Consider the following 26,752-nt stretch of genomic DNA (forward strand, 5'->3'; position numbering starts at 1 on the left):
CCTGCCCTCATGCCAGGACCAAATACTGTCTAGACCATCCCTGATAGACATTTATCTAACCTACTCTTAAATATCTCCAGAGATGGAGATTCCACAACCTCCCTAGGCAATTTATTCCAGTGTTTAACTACCCTGACAGTTAGGAACTTTTTCCTAATGTCCAACCTAAATCTCCCTTGCTGCAGTTTAAGCCCATTGCTTCTTGTTCTATCATTAGAGGCTAAGGTGAACAAGTTTTCTCCCTCCTCCTGATGACACCCTTTTAGATACCTGAAAACTGCTATCATGTCCCCTCTCAGTCTTCTCTTTTCCAAACTAAATAAACCCAATTCTTTCAGCCTTCCTTCATAGGTCATGTTCTCAAGACCTTTAATCATTCTTGTTGCTCTTCTCTGGACCCTCTCCAATTTCTCCACATCTTTCTTGAAATGCGGTGCCCAGAACTGGACACAATACTCCAGTTGAGGCCTAACCAGCGCAGAGTAGAGCGGAAGAATGACTTCTCGTGTCTTGTTTACAACACACCTGTTAATGCATCCCAGAATCACGTTTGCTTTTTTTGCAACAGTATCACACTGTTGACTCATATTTAGCTTGTGGTCCACTATGACCCCTAGATCTCTTTCTGCCATACTCCTTCCTAGACAGTCTCTTCCCAGTCTGTATGTGTGAAACTGATTGTTCCTTCGTAAGTGGAGCACTTTGCATTTGTCTTTATTGAACTTCATCCGGTTTACTTCAGACCATTTCTCCAATTTGTCCAGATCATTTTGAATTTTGACCCTGTCCTCCAAAGCAGTTGCAATCCCTCCCAGTTTGGTATCGTCCGCAAACTTAATAAGCGTACTTTCTATGCCAACATCTAAGTCGTTGATGAAGATATTGAACAGAGCCGGTCCCAAAACAGACCCCTGCGGAACCCCACTTGTTATACCTTTCCAGCAGGATTGGGAGCCATTAATAACTACTCTCTGAGTACGGTTATCCAGCCAGTTATGCACCCACCTTATAGTAGCCCCATCTAAATTGTATTTGCCTAGTTTATCGATAAGGATATCATGCGAGACCGTATCAAATGCCTTACTAAAGTCTAGGTATACCACATCCACCGCTTCTCCCTTATCCACAAGGCTCGTTATCCTATCAAAGAAAGCTATCAGATTGGTTTGACACGATTTGTTCTTTACAAATCCATGCTGGCTATTCCCTATCACCTTACCACCTTCCAAGTGTTTGCAGATGATTTCTTTAATTACTTGCTCCATTATCTTCCCTGGCACAGAAGTTAAACTAACTGGTCTGTAGTTTCCTGGGTTGTTTTTATTTCCCTTTTTATAGATGGGCACTATTTTTGCCCTTTTCCAGTCTTCTGGAATCTCTCCCGTCTCCCATGACTTTCCAAAGATAATAGCTAGAGGCTCAGATACCTCCTCTATTAACTCCTTGAGTATTCTAGGATGCATTTCATCAGGCCCTGGTGACTTGCAGGCATCTAACTTTTCTAAGTGATTTTTAACTTGCTCTTTTTTTATTTTATCTTCTAAACCTACCCCCTTCCCATAAGCATTCACTATGTTAGACATTCCTTCAGACTTCTCAGTGAAGACCGAAACAAAGAAGTCATTAAGCATCTCTGCCATTTCCAAGTTTCCTGTTACTGTTTCTCCCTCCTCACTGAGCAGTGGGCCTACCCTGTCCTTGGTCTTCCTCTTGCTTCTAATGTATTGATAAAAAGTCTTCTTGTTTCCCTTTATTCCCATAGCTAGTTTGAGCTCATTTTGTGCCTTTGCCTTTCTAATCTTGCCCCTGCATTCCCGTGTTATTTGCCTATATTCATCCTTTGTAATCTGACCTAGTTTCCATTTTTTATATGACTCCTTTTTATTTTGTAGGTCATGCAAGATCTCGTGGTTAAGCCAAGGTGGTCTTTTGCCACATTTTCTATTTTTCCTACCCATCGGAATAGCTTGCTTTTGGGCCCTTAATAGTGTCCCTTTGAAAAACTGCCAACTCTCCTCAGTTGTTTTTCCCCTCAGTCTTGATTCCCATGGGACCTTACCTATCAGCTCTCTGAGCTTACCAAAATCCGCCTTCCTGAAATCCATGGTCTCTATTTTGCTGTACTCCCTTCTACCCTTCCTTAGAATTGCAAACTCTATGATTTCATGATCACTTTCACCCAAGCTTCCTTCTACTTTCAAATTCTCAACAAGTTCCTCCCTATTTGTTAAAATCAAGTCTGGAACAGAACAGCTTCTCCCCTAGTAGCTTTTTCAACCTTCTGAAAAAAAGTTGGCAGCCTTTACTAACAAATAATCTTTAAAAATAACCATTTTACATAAATACTCCAAAAGATTTTCTTTGAGGTGGAAGGGGAAGTTGGGTCAAGCCAGATGCAATGATTTTCAGTTACTTTGCTCATATTAATGAACGTTTGTACGGAATAATCTGTGTGCCTTTATTTCGTTCCAGCCAGGACTTTCTGCTCACATTTTAAAATCAGTTACTCCCAGCTCTCATATGGTGAGGCTTTCATCTGCTCTTTAGGAACAGTTTGGTTTCACTTGACTTTATTTGTTCTTTTAATTGATTCACAAGTATCAGAGTGAAGGTTGAACTAGATTTCAAAGACAGTTCTGCAGCTTGAAGATTTTAGAGGATTGGAGTCTGGTACTTGGGAGCCAGATGTGTCTAAATCCTAATCCTGGTCTGCCACTGACTCACTGTGCAGCCCTGCACAGAGCACTTAACCTGTCTGTGCTCCATCTGTAAAATGCAGCTAATAATATTTAATGCCCTTTGAAAATGTGAAGTGCTGTGTGAGTGCTAAGTATTTTTATGATGTTGCCCTGATGGAAAGCCTTAACATATTTGTACAAAACGGTCATGTTAATGCACTTTCTGGAATATTCTTTTGTTAACAAAATGAATGCATTGCCAAATGAAAGTACATTTCACTCAATTTAGACTTCGTGAAACTTGCTGAAAAACGCCAGGAAATTAAATTATGGCTGACACTTAGCCTCATGGGTGATCTGCAGCGAGAGTTTTTTTTTTCCCCCAATGAAAAACACGAAGCTTATTTTTTTTTTAAATCCTACATAAAGAACAGAATATATAGGAAGATCAAGGGCCCGATCCTATTCCCACTGAAGTCAATGGGAGGACTGCTTATGCAAGAGAATTGGGCTTTTTGGCTACAATCATACACAGCCTTAACTTTATGTACCTGAGTATGAGACTACACCCATGCAGAGAGTTAAGCACATGCATAGGTCTTTGCAGGATCAGCTCTTTAATTAGTCAGGATCAGGTCTGTGTGTTCTCCCACTGAATTCTAGTGGGACTATTAAAGTTATGCACATGCATAAAAGTTTCTAGGATGGAGGCCCCAGAAACAATACAGCCCTTTCATCACCAACATTTTGAGATAAAGCGAGTAAAAATAAGCCATTCCTTTAGCCTCACCGTTGTCTTAGAATCTGAGTCTGCACTTTCAGTATCTCCCTACTACTGTTAATTGTGGTGCATGGATCAGTGTTCACGTTGCACTCCCCGTCAGTGGCCGGGCCAGGGAAGCTAATGATCCAATCAGCAGGCTAAATTTGGTGATTAATCCTGGTTGTATGCCACCTGAGGCACACTGAACATCCACTAAGAAGACCACTGTTGATAACTTCAAAGCCACCATTGACCTTCAATAATAATTATTGTTCTTTATGTATTTGACTGCTGGAAATGTATTTGATGCTGTACAGCCTTTACATGAAAACCATGTCTGCCTCAATGCACTTGCAATTCATGGTAGAGAATATACAACATGAGGGGGAAAGCAATGTGTAAAAATCAAAATTATCTAAAGCCATTGGAGCACATCCTGTCCTGGCACATCTCCTTTTAAGAACTGAAGCTGTTTTTGTTTCTATTCTGTTCTCTATAGGTTCTTATACCATGCTCATCCAGGGAATATCTGAGCACCTTCCAGTAATTCATTAAAAAACATGACTAACTTCTGTTCTTGTTCTCAGCCTGAGAGGGAAGCTTGTTGTGAGAGTAGTTCTTCCCAGGATGTCAGATTTATCTAACTAGATCTATTTTAATCTATCACGATTCCTTCATGTTTGTGCTGGGGCTGATGGTAGCTATTCGTCGAGGGATGTTACCTCATAACCATCTTTCCCCTCCTTCCCCCCGCTACTGTGTGTCTGTCTCATTTCCATAGAGCTTTATTCCCAGTGTAGATTGATGCCTTTTGTACCTGATTTTGAAGGGTTGAACTACTATATAAAACGGTAGAAAGCAGCTTCTATTAATGTGTAATGCTGTTTTTCAAAACTTTCAATACTGCAAATAACAATAGTTTGTTATAATGAATACCAAGGTATGTGAAAAGGGGACCATATCAAATTTCCCTGAAGTCCCTAGATGGTAGTGTCTTCTACAGTGTATGGATTATAAGAGACCTCTTGCTGTTGGTTTAAAGACCTTATAGACAAAAGCCAGGAAATTCAATATTAAGTTGTCTCAGCAGGTCCTATTGTGTATCTTGGGAACAATGGGATGGGCTTTGGATAGAGGGGCAGCTTTAACTTTGAATTTCCTGGGGGTTTGTTGTTGGTTGTTAGGTTTTTTAAAGTGTTTATGTTAGTATAGTAAAGATGAATACAGGTTGTTTTAAGTATTTCACATTGGGCTGATTAGAAAGTTCTGTTCAAAGGGAACAAAAAAATATTTTTTGTCTCTTGTATAACATCCTGTTGAGTCTTTTGGTAATGTATTGCTCACTGGAAAATAGTAGGAAAATATAAAAATCCCACATCTTGCATGGATGCTCTGAGAAAGGAGAATTTGGTTTGATACAGCAGATGATAGATGAAGTCTGAACTATGTCATATGTCGTTAATTTGGGGAGGGTTTGGTGAAATAGTTTCATATGGATTATGGCCTGGAGCAGCAATAAGCAAGGGACAATGTCCAGCAGTCAAGAGACAGATGATAAAAAGGATACAAAGATAATTTTTAATAACTTTTTCCTAATTGCTTTTCATTTTCTTTTTTTATTTGATTTTACATGTGTTTTTTATGGCCAACTGAATGGCTCTTTGATCATTAGAAATTGTGCCCATTGTAGTCTAATTTACATATGAAAAGTTGCCTGTTTGCCTTATTTCACAGCCGCACCTGACCTACAGACCGATGGCAATTTATGTACTTCCTTTTACTTCCTGGCCTTAGATGGAGTAGGTTGGGAAATGGTGGGACAAAATATTTCATCTCAGCTACAGCAACAGAGAGGGTTTATCTGTCATTAGAAGGGTTGACTCCCGAGTACTTCATTCCCTTCACTAACCAGAAATGTTGCTGCTTTTGACATTTTTCCAGGAGTTATTAGTGAACACCTTTGCCCAAGAAATTACAGTTCTAGAATCCAGTGAAGTTGGAAGCCATTGACATGTTGATTTACTTTTGATATCAGTGTTGGAATCTTAGTGGGGAAAAACTTCTTGACTAGTGAGTGGAAAACCCAAAAGGGTTGGATAGTTGGTTCTGCTCAGATACACACATTTGGTCTAATACTGGTCTTTTGCCTTGCTGTGCTGTGGCAAAGAGGCCAAAAAACTACCCTAAGTGGTCAACTATTCTGGAGGAATCCCTGGCTGGCATTCTGCTAGAGCTGGAGCACATTGCAATTTGGTGTTCCCTGATGGTGGCCTATTCAAGGAGTATTGCAGGCAAGTGTAGTTTTAGTGCAGGGGTAGGCAACCTATGGCATGTGTGCCGAAGGCAGCATGCAAGCTGATTTTCAGTGGCACTCATACTGCCCGGGTCCTGGCCACTGATCTGGGGGACTCTGTATTTTAATTTAATTTTAAATGAAGCTTCTTAAACATTTTAAAAACCTTATTTACTTTACATACAACAATAGTTTAGTTATATATCATAGACTTACAGAAAGAGACCTTCTAAAAACGTTAAAATATATTACTGGCACACAAAACCTTAAATTAGAGTGAATAAATGAAGACTCGGCACCCCACTTCTGAAAGGTTGCCGACCTCTGTTTTAGTGCATCCTCAGCTACAAACTATGTTGGGAGATGACGGAAAACTGGCCAGAGGATTCCAAAATAGTTCCTTTGTGATTCTTTACCTAAGTTGCACCCGCTAGTCACTCCTCCTGCCCAAGGATTTGAACAATCCAAAACTCTTAGGAAAGCAAAACTGGCTGAAAATCTCAGAACAGTAGGGCTTCTGAAAATATTTATTGTATTTCCCCTTTTCCATTGAGCTAGAAATAGTGAACTGTGAAATTTTTAGCCGTTCTTGGCCTGGCCAGAGCCTGGAAAGGCAGAGGCCACAAAAAGTAGAAAAATTAGTTAGAAGGAAGAAAAGAAGACCAAAGTTTTGGTTCAGGTTTTGGGCAAAGGTTTAGATTCTTACTTTATTCAAATCACTTTGTCTATATCTGTTCTTAACCCCAAAAAAATAACACTGTGTGGAGAAAAGAGCCAGAGAGATGTGATATAGAAGATGGATTGATGGATCCTGGAGATAGGAATAAAGTTTGACCTACAGCATTACTGGATAAGTTGTGGAAGAGAAAAAATAAGAACTGCAAATAATGTATTTATTTTAACAAGAACTCAAGAGACGGTTAATGAGATATTGTATGAACAGAGGGATGAAGCTAAAGGCTGATCTCTTTAAGGTCTCCTTGAAATGTTGTATGTGAGTATGTTTTTTTTCTTTGCTTTGCTTTTTTCATCACCCCAAATGGAGTTTGAGTTTTAGGAATATTTATGTTAATGTGGCAGGCGTCACCTACTTGCAATTTTTTTTAACTTACATCTGTACCTTAGAGACTGTGATTATAATCCATGATATAAAAAATAAGAAAAGCAGATATATTTATAATTGTATCAGAGGATAAACTGAGGATGACTTATTAGTATCGTTTCCTACTGCAAGAGAAACTTTATACATTTCATCTGGCGAGCCTTGGTCTATTTTTCAAGAAATGATAGACGTTCACTGTAATGATCCTCCTTGTGGTGTGAAGGCAATCAATGGGATTGTTTTTGCATATGTAGGCCGACAGCTTTGTTTGTATGGCTTTAGTTCCTTCCCCCCTTCTTCTGAAAATTGTGGCGAGTCTCCTATTTAGGGAATAAAGAAGTGCAAGATAGCTGTCAAAATTATAGAATCTTCTTATAATATCGCACTGCTTTTAAAGCCTTCTCTGGAGGGCATTTAGGTTTGAAGAGAGCTCCCGTATGCTTTCAAGTCTACACCTCTTGTACTTAATTAGGATAACTCATCCACCGTTTCTCTAAGATATTATCTAATTTAGTTTTGAACTTTTCCATAGGCCACACTGGAAAAATTCCTCTACTGACCCCTTAAAAGTAAAATAAGTAAACAAATGAAAGCTCCTTCTGCATCATTTTGATAATTTTGTAATTATGCAGATCTTTTGAAAGTTTAATACCCTTTTCTGCAGTCCCTTCCACCAAGCAGTAATGGAGAAAGATGTTCTAGATAACAAGTTATCTGTCAGACCTTGAGGGAGTTGTAAATACAAATGATGTAAAGCAAATCACTAGTGTCTTATAATGAAATGTATAGGGTCTGATCCTTCCCTGTTGAAACTGATGGGAGTTTTGCCACTGGCTTGAATAGGAGCATGGTTTTGTCTAACACACTGAAAAAATCTGAATCCATTGGCTTTGTGGATTAGACTCTTAATAACCAGCTCCTGGCTGGGTTGCTTCACATTTGTGTTTAAAACACTCTCGCTGTTCATAAGCAAGATGCAGGTATAAGTAAAGCTCCAACAGAAGAGCACAAAGTCACCTGCAAGCTTGATAGTGGAGATGTGTTTTCCAACATACATGTGCTTATTGTCCCTGAAACACACACAGACAACAGGTGCCCTTTGTCAAGGAACTTGGAACAGTGGAAGAGTTTCTTGCACTTGCAGTTCAGCAAACACATTATTTCTTGTGTTCTGAATCAAATTTAAATGAATGTGAATGCATCAGTGTAACAATAAATGAAAACCAATTGAGCACTACATAGCGTTGTGTCAAAACAAAGCAACTTTGTGCATGGGAATAAATTCTACCCCAGCAGCCACTGACGTGATTGGATGCCTTCTCAACTACCTTGAAATACTTTTCATGGTGACACTTCCTCCAGTAGCAATGCTCCAAATGCTAAATAAAGAAGGTTATGAGAGTCTACAGAGGTATGTGCTTCCTCCCACCATGTGTGGCTACTCTGTTTTCAGATGGTGCGACCTGCAAACTTTGATTCTCCAGTCTTATTTTTCCAGTCTATCAGTGAAGGAATATTGTATTGCTTCCACTCCATTGATTTGCTGTTGCTTTAACATGCTCTGCCTCCTGCTCTCTGGTATATGGTATAACATATCAGCTGGTGTATGCGACATATACTGCTGCCTTCTACAGGATAGCATATGTGTCAACTGGAGCCTGTGACAGCTCTATTTGCAGGCAGAATTGGGCTGATTTTATAGTTTATTATTAATTTGTCAGCAGTAGAGTGTGTGTTTTTTTAAAAGCACCAAAATGAGATATTGGAATCTGGGAGGATTTCACTTTCAGACTTGAATGTTGCCAAAAATGGGATTTTACGAATGTACGCCGTACATTTGGAGTGTCGGTAATAAAAAAAAGTAATGCACTATCCCAATCTATACATCTGGCAAAGTGCTTTATTAAGTAAGCACTTTGTTGCTTTCTGTCTTTAAACGTCATGTAGACTTGCTGCTAGGGATGAGCACATTTTTTCCTAATTGTCCTTTTTGGGTTTCAAAATTCAGTTCAAAATTGAATGTTATTGCACTGATGTGGGGATGGGGGCTGAAAGGGGGACCAAAACACAGCCAGTGGGAAAAAATAGGGTTAAAAATGGAGCAGAAAATAGGCAGAGTGAAAAACAAAGACAAGAGAGCATATGAGAAATGGAACAGAGGAAGAGAAGTTCTAATGGGGGGAAATAAACATTCTATAAAGGGCAGTCTAGCATTGAGACATTGTTTTCTATCACTAACTTGTAGCAGAGGCCTCCCTTTCGTTTGAAAAACATGTGGTTTTGCTTTTTTAAAAACAGAATAAAATAAGTTCAAATAACAGGAAGAAAAGGCTTACAATTCCTTATTCGCAAACCCAATAAACAGTTCACAAAACTTTAAGTTCCATGACGTTTGCTCATTTCCAGTTACTCTGTTCCTAAGCAATAGTAATGGCTATATTTCTGAGGTGGGTGAAATTGATTCTTATGTTTTATTAAATGATTTGATAGCTTTTGGAATGAAAAGAGCTATGTGGGATGCTATTGTTGTTACTTAACTTATTACTCTGCTGAGTTTCAAAAAGGAAGTGGTGGCTTTGTTTGTTTTTGCTTTTAGGTTGAATCCAAATGTGAAATATGGCTCTGACTTTACAGGAGTGCCAAAAATTTGGCATTCAAAGTACTGTAAAACTACCACGGTTTTACAGTGTAGTGGATTAGGACAATTGCAAAAAATTCAAATTGTCTGCAGCATATTCTTTTTCTTAGAAGCATTCCATTGTGGGACAGTGTGAAACGGTGGCGATATAATTGCCTTTTAATATGCTGAATGGGAATTTGAAATAATGGTAATCAGAGGGGGCAGACTGGAAAAGAAAAGTAGTGGTATTCTTCCAAGTTATTGCTTACAACCCAAATACCACCAACCAGAGGCACTAAAATGAGATGCACCTCTTACACTAGATAGCTTTCATAGCCTGACTGTTTTTCTTATTCCTTGCATACTCTGCATGCAGTGATGTCAGGTTATCTTTATCTGTGTTCATTGATTAGCACTGTGGGAGTTAACAAAGTTCATGTTTAGGCTGCAGCTCTATTGTTTTAGGTTGTCTACAAATTCAGACAGACATGAGTGTATCAGTGCACAGTTTATGGTTGCAAAGAGAATCTTCGAAGTGGGAGAAAATTTCTCTTTTAAAAAAATGAAAGCTTAGATTTTTCGACACAAGATTGCATCCTCCAAAACAGTAGCAGCATAACGAGCTGTGCTGAGCTGGCCCACTTCACCCTTTTTTGCCATAACTGAAAGGATTTAATCCAGGATATAATCAAGTTCACCAACAATTTGAGTAGGATGCAGCTCACAAACAGACCTGTTTAACACTCAACAGCATTACATACAAATCCATAGTTCAGTGTTTTGAGGGAAAGAAGTGAACATAATTTTTATTTTCTATGAATGATATCTGTTCTTTCTCCTCTTTATGTACTAATTCAAAACCACATTTTTAACACAACAAACAGCTTGAAATGTGGAGATAAATACAATACCAGTTTCTTAGACATCTCAATGTAGTGAAGAGAGAGAGAAACCAATTCTACACTATTGACTACATACAGTAATATATTACTTTGAAATTATTCATTTACTTCTTCTGAGAATATTATTTACCTGGCACTTACCTGGTTAATAAGGCTGTTTACCATGTAACCTGTGTGCCTTAATGTGCAAGTATGAATCATTTATAAAATCTTCAAAAATATTTCACAGTGGTAAAGATCAGCAGTATGGTTCAAGTGTTCAGATCAGAGTTGCATTGTATTGGAGAGAACTATATACAAATGATAAATAACATTTGTTTCAAGAGAATTTCTATGTATTTTGTATATTATCAATCTCTCTATAAATTTTGACTGGAATTTCAAATTCAGACTAGAAATAAGGCACACATTTTTAAATGTGAGGGTAATTATCCATTGGAAAAATATGTTGGGCAGTCTCCATCACTAGCCATTTTTAAATCAAGATTGGATGTTTTTGTAAAAGATCTGCTCTAGGAATTATTTGGGGGAAGTTCTGTGGCCTGTGTTATACAGGAGGTCAGACTAGACCTATAGAAGGAGCCCAGTGGTTCCTTCTCGACTTGGAAGCTACAAACCTTTTAATGAAGTACAAATAGATATGATATTTTGTAACTGGTCTCTTTTTGTTCACTTCATGTTGTTGTACATCTTTATAACTTCCAGGATATGTTTTGTGTCATCTAGTAGGTTATATTATGCAACCAATACATTATTTATTCCTTTGGACTGAATGTAATGCTTATAAAAAGAGCCCGATTGTCAGACCTGGAAACTGAAGTCCCTATATCCGGAGTACATGTACAGCAAGGGCAATAGTAGTGAATGCTTCTCCTCACTGCCCTACCAATTTACTGCAACCCTAGAAGAGACAACTTCTAGGAATGAGATGATTCAGTCTCCATACTCAGCCTGGGTGTGTCTACTGTGATGATTGTAACTGGGTGGGGTTGTTTTGTTTTTGTAATATGGACATCTGTGTAGTGCTATTAATCTTACCAACTCATTTCACTAGGCAAACAGATGATAATGGCAGCCAACCAAAGCAGAAGATCATTCTCTAAGACTTTTTGATACCAGGAACTGTCTTACTGCCTTCCTAAACTGGGCCAAGGAGATCTCAGGAACCGGTGCCAGTCCACGGACTGGTCATTGAGAAACACTGCTCTAAGCAACTGCTCTAAACACTGCTCTAAGCTCTAAGCAACTACTTTGTTTCAGGCCAGTGACATAGAGCCTAATCTGGTTTTACACTGAAGTTATTGCTGCTTTATATCAGTGTAACTAAATCAGAATCAGGGCCATAGGAGTTGAAAGGCTGTGTATCTCATTAGCATATCCCCTGACTACCCAGACAATGTGCTTTTTATTTTACCATTTACCGGTATTTATTTCCTTGCTGACACAGTCTTTTCCATTATTAATTATTATCATTATTTTATTATTTTATTATTTATTAATTTGTATTGACCTATCATTCAGAAGCCACATTTATATCCGCTCCATTGCACCAAGGGCTGTACAAATGCGTAGTAAGAGACAGACTGTAGTGTCTTCAGTGAAGGGACTAACTCACTACAAAAGAAAATTGTTGCATCTAGGAGCTGCAGTTAGGCTTTCATAAGTACTTGCTAATATATTTGTAGCACTGTGTCAGGCAAAAACACAGACTCAACATTTACAAGGTGCTTAGTTGCTCCAGAGCTCATGCAACATCTGTTCTACCATGAAGTTCATAATGTTCCAGGTTCTGGTGATTAGAGCCATTATTGCATACTATTAGTCAGTTTTGCCATTTTGTCATATTTTCTAAATGGATGGTAAAAATGATAACTAGTATATGTAGATATGAGTCAGACATGAAAACAAGGAACTAATTTTTTTTTAAATTCAGATCATCTAGAACCCAGCCCTAAAGCCTCCTAATACATCCTCTTATCTGATTTTCTAAATACTTTGGTTTTTAACAGAAATATTTAATTATTGTTTTCACACAGAGTATGGTTCTCCTGTAACCTGTTTATTTTTTTTTCAGGGTTTGTGGATTTAACACTCCATGATCAGGTACATCTACTGGAATGTGCCTGGTTAGAGATACTGATGATTGGCTTAATCTGGCGTTCAATGGAACATCCAGGAAAACTCTTATTTGCACCTAATCTATTACTGGACAGGTTAGTCCACTTATTATTTATTTTTGTTTGTTTGTTTATTTATTTATTTAAATAAAATGTATCTCTACCACTTTTAGTCATTTTTAGCCTGCAGCCATCCCACCTGATGCTGAGATCCCATCACATTTCATGAATTAAGCAGCACTGGCCTAGTTAGTATTGAAAGAGGTACCTCTAAAGAACGCTCCGAAGGTGTTGTTAGAAGTGGTGTTGGTGATTCAATAAATGGCACTTTAAGTTGTGAGCTAATATGGTGTTAGAAGGTCCTCTCCTGCTGCAGGTGCTTACTTTCAAAGGAGACAGAAAACGAAGGTACATGCCATTTGTAGTTCTTAAAGAGTCCATTGCGTGTTTGGCAAGGGTAAGGATATGGAATCCAGTGTCCTGACCAGAAGCCATTTTGTTTATTATTTCTGCCTCCTAAAAAATCTCCCCTGCAGTTTCAGCCAGTTTTATACTAGTGCTATGTGCAATTGAACAGCTGCCTCTTGCCATTTTAGAGAAGACTACTTTTCCACTGTAGAGGAAAACCATATGCTAGACCTCACTCTGCTTTGTGATAGTCTGGTTATACCAAGCCACCCAAAAGCTGGCTTAACTGACCACATTTCAGTGGTGAGGGGCCCTTCAGTGCTGCTGAAGATGTGGAGTGACTGAAGGGCCCCTCACCGCCGAAATGCCGCTGAGACCCAGACCGCCGCTGTTTCCCCTCTTTGCCCCAGGCCCCCTGAATCCTCTGGGTGGCCCTGCTTTGGGCAGTAGAATAATTAAAACTGCTCACTGGATGTTCTGATTTGTTCCACAGGTCTGAGCTGTAAAAGTGGTTTAAAGCTGGCCCCACTCTGTCCCCCTCACACACTTTTAATCTCTTGTTCTGGGCTCATCTTGGCTGGACTGTAGGGTCCAATCCAGGAATGCTATAGAAAAACAGATCAGTGCTCTGTCAAATCCAGTATTCTGAAACTTAGTGTCTCTTACTACATACTTCAAAGGGAGATGGAAAAACAACTATCTACTTGTACAATAGGGTTCTATGAAAGTGGGGAATTTCTTGTTGATTTCAGCTGGCATTCATTTCATGCACTGAAGAATGAGAACTGACATCTCTTAAAACTTATCCTAGCTAATGTACTATAAATTCAAGTGCTTTCCTTATATTCATGAAAACAATCATATTTCAACCCCAAAGGAATTTTTTGAGAAAGGTACAAAGAGATGAAAAAAGTGAATGAGAAGAGAAACAGTCTCTCAAACTTATAATAGTCACCCCAACTAACATTATAATATCCATGTCATGTTCTGGTGAGCAGTTCAGACCACTGAAAGGTTATGTCACACCTTGCATTGTAAACCTGTGTGCCCCAAAATGCTTCTGCTAGTTTTGGCTTCCTGCGTGGGTCACACACACAGCCAGCAGCCAGCATGCACTTCATGTTCTGTGTGCTATACAGCTCTGATTCAACTACTTTGAAACCAACAGCCTGCCAGCAGTTATCACAGACACACTCTTGTCTTTACCTGACTTGGCTGATGTTAATAGGTGACCCCAACACTTTCCCAGACCTGTTTGTTCCGCAATGTCCAGCCCTTTCCTGCTACATTCAGAGGAATAAAAAGATCTGTTTGTTCTTTTAAAGAGACAAAACCCAGCAGCTTGCCACACTGACTGGAGTTAACATTCATTTTTATTTAAACACAGTGCTGTTCATTGAGATTAATAGGAAAACAAGTTGATGAACAACAAGAAGGAAGGATTTTAAGTGACCAAGTACAAGAGAGAAAGTTAGAGATGGTTGCAAGCAATGAAAAATGAAAACATGCATCTGAAAGTCTAAAATGTAATTTAACAAACACAGACTTTGTTCAAGATGGCTTTGTTCATGATGGGTTTTCTCACCCATAGTGTTCCAGCAAGATGGTGGCTGATTTCCCCACCCTGATCAGGATTTCCTCCAGAAGCCCCAAAGTGCTGGTTCCTTTTAGGGTGACCAGATGTCCCAATTTTTGCATATTTTTCTTATAGAGGCTTCTGTTACCCCCAACCCCGTCCTGATTTTTCACATTTGCTGTCTGTTCACCCTTGTTCCTTTGTCTTTTTAGGTGAAAGAGATCACTTGGTGTTTTCTGCCCCTTCCTTTTATAGTCCAGTGAACCTTTGAAATGGATTGTTTTGAAGGTTATCCCTCAAAGTAAAGTTTAGTCAATCTATAAGGAAGGTGACATGGTTTCTGGTGGTGAAGGAAACTCAGTGCTGTTTCCCCTCTCCCCACTAGTGTTTGCTAAAATGCAGATTGTTCTGTTTCCCGCAATCTCCTCCCTCTGCTGTCTCAATAGTCCTGATTACTGCTTGTATGTAAACTGAGGTAAACCCACATTCCTTTGTTTAATATAGACCTGTTTACTAACTCCCCTTGACATGCCTGGTATTTAAATACACTTTAGTCATAATTCCGGCATATATCCATAACTCTTAATAAACAAGGCTATTAATGATCAGTGAGTTTTCAAATGATACTTCACAAGGAATATTTTGTACCGAGATATTACAATACTGTGTAGGGTGTGAATATCTGGGTGCTGGATTGGATGACAATCCACCAAAACTATTTAAAGAAAAGCTTGCTAATGTATTTTCCTCAATAATTTTCTGTGCTGATAAGTTCCACAGACCTATTCCATATTGCATAGCAAATTATTAGCTTCATCCAATTGTTGCATGCCTTTGGAGCAGCCTTGCTCTGTAAAGTTTGATCCAGCACGATTGGTGCATGCCAGAGGATTAGCACTGAGCAATCTGCAAGAAACAGGGTTTTGGTTTTTGTACTTTTAAGCAGCAGTTCAATAGAAATGCTAATATATAACAGTATAATAACTACAATAAGAACAGGAAATAGATATTTTTATTGCCTCAGAAAAAGCCCTATTCTGCTTAAGTTTCCATTGAAGCACATAATCTTTCCGTGTGCTTTGGCATTAGGAAATGTATAAAACATTTTCTCTGTACAGAGCAGGAATTTCTCTGTTCATTTAAACTTAGATTTCCACCAGTGCTTATACTGGACAAAAAAATCAAGAGAACAAAATAAAATTTTAAAACAGTCTTTAAGTCTTTGCACAGTAGCAGTATAATTTATTACTTCAGGAAAGAAAATAAAGAATATTATTGGAAAATACAACATAAAGTACATATCTGCCTTCCAAGGACCCATCTGCTCTACATTTGATGTTTTTCCAAGAAAATTGCAGAGAAACATTTGCAAAATAGAGAGCAGAACCAAAGTACTTCTTTTATTTTAAAGAATACTTATTGAGGTTGCAGGAACAAACCATCCCAATGTGTAGAAAGAATAGTAAATATGGCAGGTGACCTGCCTGGCTTAACAGTGAAATCCTTGTGCAGATGGAATAGCAATAGACTTTAAGAGCAAAGAATGCTGTTTGGGAGTCAGGAAACAATTGTACAAACAAGAATCTGTTTCTGTTGCTGTACTGTTGATAGTGTAACTAATGAGACAGATATCTCTATCAGGGTTAAAATAATAGGGGTGATTGGTACAATACATACAATTTTAAAGTGATAGCTGGTCCCTTTAGAGAAGCTCAGTTAATACTTATTGTGAAGTAGAAAAATAGACACACTTCACAAAAAGTCATGCAATGTACATGGTTCTTCTGAATGATATGCCATTTTTAGGACTATATCTCATGAACAGGCCTGGCTGGAAACAGATGCTTTAAGCTGTTGAAAAGGGGAGATGCTTTGCTCTCCACAGGACAAGGCAGATGTTGCTTGCCTGGGTGGTGCCCAAGAAAACAGATCTTAAAGATGTCACTAGTCCAGGACTGAAATTTGATAGATTTGACCCTTAGCTCGTTGTCATTTGGGAGGGAAATGTAACATTACAAAACAGAACCAGCTCAAGAACAGTAAATACCACCCTGGTACAACTCTAAGACAGAATTCTTCCTCTCTTGCAAGCATTAAGTCTGTGCCTAACCAAAAAAAAAGCTTTTATTAAGAGGAGAGGGAACACAGCATCAATTACAAAAAGTGTGCAAGCAGTAAGTAAACACCTGCCCCACAGTATCTTGGGTGGTAATCATTTGCCCCTCAACTAGGGCATATTAATTACAGTTCTGCTGCCCTTTAGTCAAGATTTAAGTGAATTTTAACCCAAAACAGCCACAGTTTGGCAAAACATTCTACTGAATACCTTGGCAAAGTAGGTGTTTCTGTGCAAATATGCTCTGCCACGGAGGTCTTTGCCCCCATGTCTCAACAGATGGCATGAGAGAATTCAGATCACTGGCATATGTCATCTAAGCCTATGATTCTGTCAGATTTCCTGGTACAATGCTATGTTGGTAGTGCTGTATTAAGCTCCAGATATGTACCTAAATTTAGCTGAATGTTAGCCTCTGACATCATCGGACCTGCAGTGTCAATAGCCTTGTTCCTTCTGTCTCTTGTTGGAGAGGATGACTGGGCAGAGCCACAGGGTCCAGAGAGCAACAGAAGGGTTGTGAATGGGTATCTGGCTGTAAAGTATCTCCGTCCATGACCACAGAAGGAGCACTCTCCAACTGGAGTTGATTCCACGAAGTGGGCAACCTTTTAAGCTGCTGGCCTAAATGCTGGTCTTTCCCTTTCAATTCATGCTAGAATTACCAGGAAAACAATAATAATAATGAAATTAATTAATAAGGCAACAACCTAGCATTAATATTTCATAATTACATGTAAGTGTGCCAGACCCTATCATCATTACTTCAGAAATGGATAACAGTGCATAATACTGTTATGCAAACCCCAACTCTTCTACTAGCCTACTTTTGTGTTGTTGGGGAGAAACCCAGGGGCTTGCTGGTCCCCTTTGGTGTGTTTGGGACAAATGCATGTCCAGCATCTTCTGGGCCTTCTTCCCTCTCTGTGTCTTTTCCTGGGGATCCGCAAAGGTCTCTCTTCACTCCCTTCTATGTTGAACAATGGCGAAGGGCATTGGTTGGGTATCCTGCTTAAACCACAGCTATGGGTGAATCAAATAATTTGAAGACTAGTATAAATATCTGCTGCATTCATCAGCTGAGTGCAGATGAACAGTTTCCATTCTTATTTAGCTTTCTGGCTGTGGTTTGAAAATGTCCCACCACATCTGAAAACTGTCTCTTACTGAGTTTCCTGTGCATGTTGTGCTTTCAGGCACTCAGATTCTACAGCAATGAGTCTGTAATAAAAGGCTAAGCACAATAGAATAAAATCAGAAAGGGACTATAGGATTCTTAGCTGGTTCCTTACATCTCGTAAAATGTTTCAAATGCCTCAGGACATCACACTCGTAATAACTCTGTCTCTTGATTAAAGGGACAGCAAAACTTTGGTGCAGAACAAAGTAAATAAGATTTCTCCAATTTACCATCAGCTTATTAGAAAAAATAGAGGCAGGATAGATACAGAGCTTTAATTCAAAGCATTTAATTTGTGACATATTATTTCTATTTATTGCCAAGGAAGTAAGCACATAAACACTAACTAAATCCACTGCTGCATTTCAAAAACATTTTTTTAAATCTATGTATAGATTTAATTTTCAGTTAAATAATGACAGCGACAAGTTGCACTCTGGAAACCCAGACTTCCAACAACCAGTCTGTAAACAAGTCACTTACTTAACAGAGCTGAGTGCAGCAGCCTGCAGAGAGCTAATAAAATGCAGAAATTGACTAAATTCTCTTCCACTTTTTGCTTTATTGATATACTTTGAGGCTTGTTATAACATTGCAGTTATAGGCTATGGAAAACTATATAAACATGCATTTTAAGTATCAGACTTGCAATTCTTTTCAAGTTTTCAATTCTGCTTACTTGTATTTGGGGTCTCTACAAGCCACAGTGAATACTTTTCAAGGGTATTTCACAAGTGAAAGAACTTTAAAAATAATCAGGAGAAAGTCTATCTAGAGTTTTGGATCATCTTGGGTATTTATATTCTATTTATATTATGGTGATGACATTATGATTTTATGTAAGGTATATTTGAAATCAGACCTTGGAACTATAAACAAAATCCCATACTGGTGGTGGTGATGTTCCTTTATTAAGAACAAGGGTAACTCCAGAGGTCTGTAAATATGATTCCCCAGCAGAAACTCTTCATAAGAGTGTCTTACATCCTCCACACCACTGTGTCAACTGATGTCATGTTTTGAACATAATAGCTATCCCAGTTTTATGATAATTATCATAGCAGAGGCATGAGGAAGGATGGAGATTTCTGCCACCTATTAGCCTACAGATCTAGTAAATATCACCTCTCATCAAGATGAATGAAGCCTTCTAGAAAAGATGCTGTGCTGCTTGTACACTTCAGGACAAATTCAACCCTGGGGGTTGAAACTCTATCAACCTCAATGGAACAGTAAACGTGACCTTTCTAATAAAACTGCAAAATTTGATTAAATTGACTTGTCCAATGCTCATTTGCTTTATTCTCCCCATAATTAAGTGTATAGCAGAGGCTACACTGATCTGGCAGTGCCAAATAATGCTACCTCTGAGTGAAAAATGATTGCTAAACAAATTACTGTTTATGTATGTATTTGCATTTGTAAAGCACTCATCTCCATAATATCTAGTGAAGTATGGATTCCTATTCAGCAGCAAGAGACATTTTTAACCCCATAAACTGATATTAAAATGCATTTATATAGGTTATAGCCCACAGTTGATCCAAACCTTTATGAGGGATGTTAGCATCTCTTCAGAACAGTGCTATAAGAAAGAGGCAGTTGCTATTGAGAACTACAGTGTGCAGTGAGGCATGATGCCACCTATGTAGATCAGAAATATGCATAGTCTGTACTTCAGTAATGAAGGAATTCATTCTTACTACAGTAAAGAGGTTTATTGGTTTTCTATAAAATTCCTTTCTTTTAGTATCAAGGAGAGTAATGGTTCAGGGCTAGCTGTCCCCTGGATCACTTTCTAATGATCCCTGAGTGCAGCTTTTCTAATGACAGGCCTTCATTTCTCTCAGGGTGGAATCCCACAATTCTCCTGTTATTGACTGCAGACCTGACTGGGTTCAACTACTGCAAGTCTCCTCCTTGGGAGCTGTGATCAGTGGTGAATACAATAACCCCAAACAGTCTTTTAAACAGAGTATTGTTTGTTCTCAATAGTAGGAACAAAGCATAAAAAGAGAAGGGTTTTCACAGAACCAACCAGTCTACATGCATCTGTCTCTTACCTTATGGCCCAGACAAGCCTAGCTTATCCAAGACCCCCACCCTTTCCCCAGCAGTCCCTGCCTTCCTCTCTCCCTCTTGGTCTTCACAGGCTGTTCTTTTATCTGCCCCAAAGTTCTGGGATTCAGTTTTTCCTGCTTGGTTCCTACCCTCTGGGGTTACCAGCTAAACCAGTGGTTCTCAAACTTTTGTATTGGTGACCTCTTTCACACAGCAAGCCTCTGAGTGTGACCCCTCTTCTGAATTAAAAGCACTTTAAAATATTTAAGACTATTATAAATGCTGGAGGTGAAATGTGGGTTGGGATGGAGGTTAACAGCTTGTGACCCATGTAATAACCTCATGACGCCTGAGGGGTCATGACCCCCCAGTTTGAGAACCCCTGAGCTAGACAGTTGAATCCAGCATGGTCAGAGGTAAAACTTCAGTGTGAATGACAACCATATTGTCCTTTAAGTACCATCTGATGCTCTTGTCTCCTGTGTAAATGCAAATAACCCCTGCTTGAATTAAACGTGTAATTATAACAAATCCCAAATTTTTTTTAAAATGGAGATATACCTATCTCATAGAACTAGAAGGGACCCCAAAAGGTCATTGATTCCAGCCCCCCTGCCTTCACTATCAGGACCAACTACTGATTTTCCCCAGATCCCTAAATGTCCCCCTCAAGGATTGAGCTTACAACCCTGGGTTTAGCAGGCCAATGCTCAAACCACTGAGTTATTCCACCCCCCCAATAATATGAGGACAGATAACATGTAATATTTGTGAAATATTAGACAGCTCTCACATCCTTTACAAATAATGTAGTGCATTATGGCTGTTGTGAGTTGCTTTATTATCTGTTCCCAGTCCTCATCCATTTTGCTGCTGCTGTTTTGTTTTGATATTTCCCATGTAGGCAGGAGCGGCGCCAGAGTTTCTGACGCCCTAGGCGGACGGCCATTTCGCCACCCCCCGCGGGTCCGGTGGACCTACCGCAGTCATGCCGGCAGACGGTCCGCTGCGGGAAAGGCTCCGGTGGAGCTGCCGCAGTCATTTCGGCAGACGGTCCGCTGGTCTAAAGGCTCCGGTGGACCTGCCGCAGGCATGACTGCGGTAGGTCTGCCGGAGCCTTTAGACCAGCGCACCATCCACCGAAATGACTGCGACAGCTCCACCGGAGCCTTTAGACCAGCGGACCGTCCTCCGAAATGACTGCGGCAGCTCCACCGGACCCGCGTGCCACCCCCCCGGCAAAATAGCACCCCCCAAAAAATTCTGGCGCCCTAGGCCATTGCCTAGGTCGCCTAAATGGTAGCGCCGGCCCTGCATATAGGCTGAGAATGAGTCACTGTGCTTTTATGGTGGTTGCAGCTAGTGTAGCCTCTTGTATAATTTTCAGTATTTGCCATCTAGTTACTACAGTGATAGTTGCTACATAAATATACTGATGGATCGTACAGGTTAATTATTTCTTTTTAGCTTAAAGGGTATTTACCACAACATTCCCCAAATGACATCTCATACCATAGCATCCTGAGGCAGAGTTAAAAATGGGCCCAAGCTTTCAAATCCAAAATAGCGTTTGAATTCAAACATCTCCAGAGTTTGAGGTTAGTTTGGAACTGATGCTCCAATTTGGCCTCTTAGAGAAATAGGTTGGAGTTGCAAAGACCCAAACTGAACTTCCTCACTATTTGGGGGCAAGCAGATTTCATTCCACCTATTAGTTTGAGTCCAGTTCTAATCGCCATACTGCTAGGGATTCTTAGACTGTGATTCATACATTGACTCTATTAGCACATGCTTTTTGTCCAAAATTAAATCAGAATCAAAACTAAAGAGCTTTTTGAAAAATGAAAAGTTCATGCTTAGTTACCTTTTCTCATTTTTGTGCACATCTGCACTCAGTGCCAGTTTGAAGCAGAAGCTATAACCACAGTAGTCCAAATCTAAACCTTTTGCCATGGTCTTTACAGAGGAAACTATCTTGAAAGAGGGTGATGTAAAGGCTTTTATTCTGTATTCAGGTGCTGGCTGTGTATTTGTATACTTGGTTAAAAGGCTCAACACTAATAAGAAATAATTGCTGGAACTGGACCATTCCATGAACCTCTCCAAGCACTCACTTAAAATCCTTCTTTTTTAACATAGTATAACAATAAAGGATCATGTGACACTGGGGACTTATAAGTACCTGACAGAAATTTCTCACACTGAGGGCTAGTCTACACTGGGAATGCTAAAGCACTGCCATGGCAGCACTTCAGTGTGGCTTGTGTAGTCACTGCAGAGTGCTGGGAGAGTTTCTCCCAGCGCTCTAAAAAAACGACCTCCATGAGGTCTCACATTTCAGAGTAAACAGACAACTGCTGCTTTCACTGCTCTTGACAAAATTAGTAGGGATGACAAAGTAGAGAATAGCAACTTGAGAGTTCAAATAGTGATTTTCAAGTTTGTCACTTAATTTAACTTGACCTCATGCTCCATAGTGTGCTATACTTAGCCTACACTGGTTTAAATAGATGTACAAGCTCTAAATGTTTGAAAATACTCTTATTCATTGTTGGAAGAACGAAAGGCAACAGAGCAGACTTCTGATAGCGGATATGGTAACAGTATCACTATCTCACAATGTGCAATAGCCAGCTGCCACAATGCAAAGGGGAAAGTAAATGAGAGATGTGAAGGGTTGGTAATAGGGAGTGCAAGTATGAATTACAGCTTCCTGATTGTGGGCAACACAGAAGAGGTAGAAGTTTTGAGCTGCATTTGAAAAAGGGATGAGGAATCAGGAGGGAGGAGAGCAGACTTCACCAAATAATTGCTGTGGTAGCAGCAAAAGAGCAACCTCTGATGTAGGTCAACACTGGAGAAAGGGGGTGTGACAGATGTGAGACTTCGGAAACATGGAATATTCAAAGTGTATTATAAGGAGACACACAAATGCCACAGACACATGGTATATTCAAAAACTATTCTAATATTTATGTGTTTGATACATCTTTATGAGCTTGCAGGTGATTGAGATTGGATTTCTGTCTCAAGGGATAAAATAAAGGAAGTGTCTGGCAGGAACTAAAGTCAACAAGAGGTAATTAATGAAAATCTCCAATATCGAAAAAATGTAGGTAACAAGTCATTTTGAAGTTTCAGTCCCTGGAAATAGCTCAAGAGGCCTAACATGCAAAATGCCTGAAAGTTTATAAAGTGACCTTCCTAACTTAGAGAGTGTCATTCACACTTGATCCAAGAACTGACATGAGTCTATGACCAGAGACAAGCCCTATGAGAGGGCCTGAAGTACACTAATCCTGTGAGGGGCTCCGTGTAGAAGATGGCTGACCAGCTGGTAAGCTAAAATGCAGATAAGTTGTTTGTTTTTATGATACATTTTCTCTGAATTGCTTTTGTTCTGAATAAATAGCACTTTTCTGTCAGAGCTGACAGTCACTGATGACCCTATTATTGCTTCTGAGAGAGTGGAAATGCAGATGCTGAACTGAGGTCAGATTTGGTGAGGTGATCAGATTGAATTGCAGGAATCTATAGCCTAAGTCCCCAGTTTGAAGAGAAAGGATTGTTGCACTCTGCTCTAAGATAGGTGATTGCTGAGTGGGGTGCTCTCAGGTAGGCCATGAAGGGGTCAGAGATGCAGTTATGTTGGGAAGTGTGACAGGGAGTAGAGGGAGAGATGAAATCATGGAGATATATTGGGATCATGAAGGTTCTTTAAAATGAGGAGAGCAATCTTGAGTGGACAGGGAGTCCATGGATAATCAAATATTCACTAGTGTTTTCACTTTCCTTCCGAAACCAAGATACAGACATCCCATAATTTCTTCCCCATAAGTTCTGTCATATGAGTGTCCTATTAATGGCTTATACTCTAAGCCTTCTAATACATGCACAGTTGGTCAAACTTTAAAAATCCTTGTGACTGAAAGGATCTCTGAAATGAAACAAACAAATAGCATAGAGTCTTCACCAGAGAAGTTTCTTATTTTCTCTTCTGGAACAGATATTAATTCATCTGTCACCTATAGCTTTAGCAGGGTAGTTTATCAGCAAAGGGCATTAAGAGCCAATTGGCCATCCTGGCAATATTAGACTCGTGGCCAGATTTTTTCAAAGCTGCCAAGCACCTGCAGCTCCCATTGACTTCTGTGGGAGCTGAAGTTGCTCCACACCTCTGGGAAGAAGGCACAAGTCTCCTAAGCCAATATTTTCAAATCTGGGAACTTAGAGTTAGGCAACTAAACCCACATTGAAACGTAATTAAAAAAACTGGATTTTTCGGAGGGTCTGTAGTATCCTCAACTGCAATTGGAGTAAATGGGAACTGCAGGTGCTCTGAATCTCTGAAATTCAGGTAATTCTGGAGGTGCTCAAATGTGAATGTAGTACTTTTTAGACACAAGTTTGAAAATTAAGGCCATGGTATTGCAAATAACTAAATGATAAATATTTAAGATTTTTGCTGAGGCCAAAGTAATCTAAAATTTTAGCTGTACAGTAGAGCTACTTGACAAAGCATCCTTGACTGGAGTATTGAACTTGTGAACTAATAGCCATTAAAATATCTAAATAGGTCAGTATCGTTACACCTGAAGCTCTGTACAAAAACATCATCAGTAGGGTACCTGATTGACCAAAGTATATTACTTGCTACTGAAAGATCGTTTTCCTCTCAGTTGAATCATATGACTCTTTAAAATGAGAGCTCATTGGAGCACCTAAAAAAAATCAATCTTTGCCAAGAAATATACATTGAAAACAGTAATGTGAAAATCTCAGAATCAGTCCAGACTGTGTAATGTTCTTAGGTGCTTTAAGCTGAAAACTGGCTGATAGTAGCTAGATGGCTTTTGAGGAGCAAGTATATTTCTTACACAGCCCCCTTAATGGTTTGCAATGGAAACATTCTTTAGAATATGCCAAGAGCCAGTGCATACTGAAATCCTGTTCTTACTGCTAGCTATCCATAATTCTTGTCTCATTTTTATCTGGGAATTTGCAAACCGTTGAAATGAAGACTTTTAGCTCCTCTGAAACCTTCTACATGTGGAGGTTTAATTCTGCTCCAGTTTAGCACAAAACTACTAGCTGCTTTGCCAGAAACAAAGAAGCTGAACAGAGCAAGATGCCAGTCTTCTTATAAAACTTCATGGAATGATTCAAGGGTTTTGTTTTCTGAGGATGTACATTTTAACGGGAAGTAGAGATTTGAGGAAAAGCGTGAATTGTATGCATCTTTTACCCCTTACTTTGCATTACTAATTATTTTTATTTGTTCATGAAAATTTTTAACACCACTTTTCTTTTCACTTTATTGATGTCCATACAGAGAGGTACATCTTACCTTACCGATGTACAGACTTTCCACACTATTTTCCCCATGCAGCGTTTCACCAGTCTTGCTGCTCTGATGTTAGTGAGTCAATACTGAGGCTGAGCAGCAGCTGCTTTTGCAGATGACCACATCCTGTGTTTTAGCTGTTGTTGCTGCTCTGAAATCAAGTGACTGATAACTAGAATTTTGATAGAAAGACCCACTCCAGAACAGGCAATATCCGAAAAGTTAGGGCATTAACCTGGATCGTGAGTGCCTCATTCAGATCAGGGACTTAAATTTGGGTCTCTAACCGCCCAGGTAAATACCCTACCCACCAGGCTTTAGAGTCACTCTCACTCTTCCTCTTCTTCTCTGCCCCATCCATGAATATTTATTTATACTAACTACTACTCTGAGTGCATCTGAACCATCTGATTTAATCACCCGAAGTCTGTCATTGTGAACAGTGGGTCATGGATTAAATGCCATTGTTAGTGGGCTGGTTGGATGCTTTACAGCAGCACTGAGCTTTGTCTTGAGCTAAACAAAATCATATAATGTCATGACATGAGTGCCATTAAATAACAAGGGACTCCTGAATCATTACACTAATGTAAGAAATATCAGTAACATATCAGAATACTAGTTTACAGTGCCAACAGGAAAAGGTTAGGGAGAAGTACTGTGAAGCATAAAGAAAAATGTTTGAAGGGTTATGTAAAGAAAGAGTAAAGAAAAAGAGGAGACAAATTAATCAAAGCAGTAAAGGAGGAAAAAGAAAAAGGACAATATCTTTTAAAAATATCTTTGTTCTTAAGAAGGTTTGCTCACAGGAAGTTAATCTTCATGATGACTCCTACTGGTGTACAGCCCATTAAGTAATTAGCAACTCTTTTGAAAAAATAAAAATTTCTATATTTTAGCTTTGAGATGTTGGCCCTTGTCCTCCACTGCCTTCCACTTTGTTTAGACACGTTGGTGCAAAGTGAGCATAGTGAGTAAATGCACTGCACAATCAGAATGGAGTTGATAGTTAAGAAGTCAAAGTGTAGTGGAAGGATTTAGGGATGAAAAACATCTTGCTGTTTGGATAAACTTGTGAATAGCTTGCTCTGTGGTTGTGTTCTTGTAGGAATCAAGGGAAGTGCGTAGAGGGCATGGTGGAGATCTTTGACATGCTGCTGGCCACTGCTGCTCGGTTCCGTGTGATGAATCTCCAGGGGGAGGAATTTGTGTGCCTTAAGTCAATCATCTTGCTTAATTCAGGTAAGTGGCATGTTCACATATAACATTTTTATTATTTAATGTAGTAATTTAATTTTACCATTGCTGTGTGATTTCAGTTGTTGTTTGGATGCGAAAAGAGGCTGGATCGGAGCATTAGACTGGGAATTTGTGATGTAAAAGCCTTAAGGCAAAGACAGACAGTGTAAACTTGTGCAGTACAAGAGGAAGCCAGGGAATTAATTAAAAAAGGAGTTGATATACTGAAAGCCACAGACCTAAAGGATGATTTGGGCAGTATTTTCGATGGATTGGGGGTGGGTCAAGATTGGTATGAAAAAGATCTGAGAGGAGGTGATGACAGTAGTTGAGGCAACCCTCATAATGTCAAG

The 26,752-nt window shown here is 39.4% G+C and overlaps 1 protein-coding gene across 1 annotated transcript in view; it reads left to right on the forward strand.

The window, feature by feature from the left end:
* The window catches only part of ESR1 (estrogen receptor 1), a 184,708-nt gene that overhangs the window by 142,932 nt on the left and 15,024 nt on the right, over positions 1 to 26,752 (forward strand). The window contains exons 5-6 of the mRNA XM_075064048.1: positions 12,433 to 12,571; positions 26,269 to 26,402. Coding sequence (XP_074920149.1) covers positions 12,433 to 12,571; positions 26,269 to 26,402 — 273 coding nt within the window. The remainder of the gene's footprint in view (positions 1 to 12,432; positions 12,572 to 26,268; positions 26,403 to 26,752) is intronic.

The sequence above is a fragment of the Chelonoidis abingdonii genome, chromosome 3 (genome assembly GCF_003597395.2).
Source record: "Chelonoidis abingdonii isolate Lonesome George chromosome 3, CheloAbing_2.0, whole genome shotgun sequence".
Lineage (NCBI taxonomy): Eukaryota > Metazoa > Chordata > Testudines > Testudinidae > Chelonoidis > Chelonoidis abingdonii.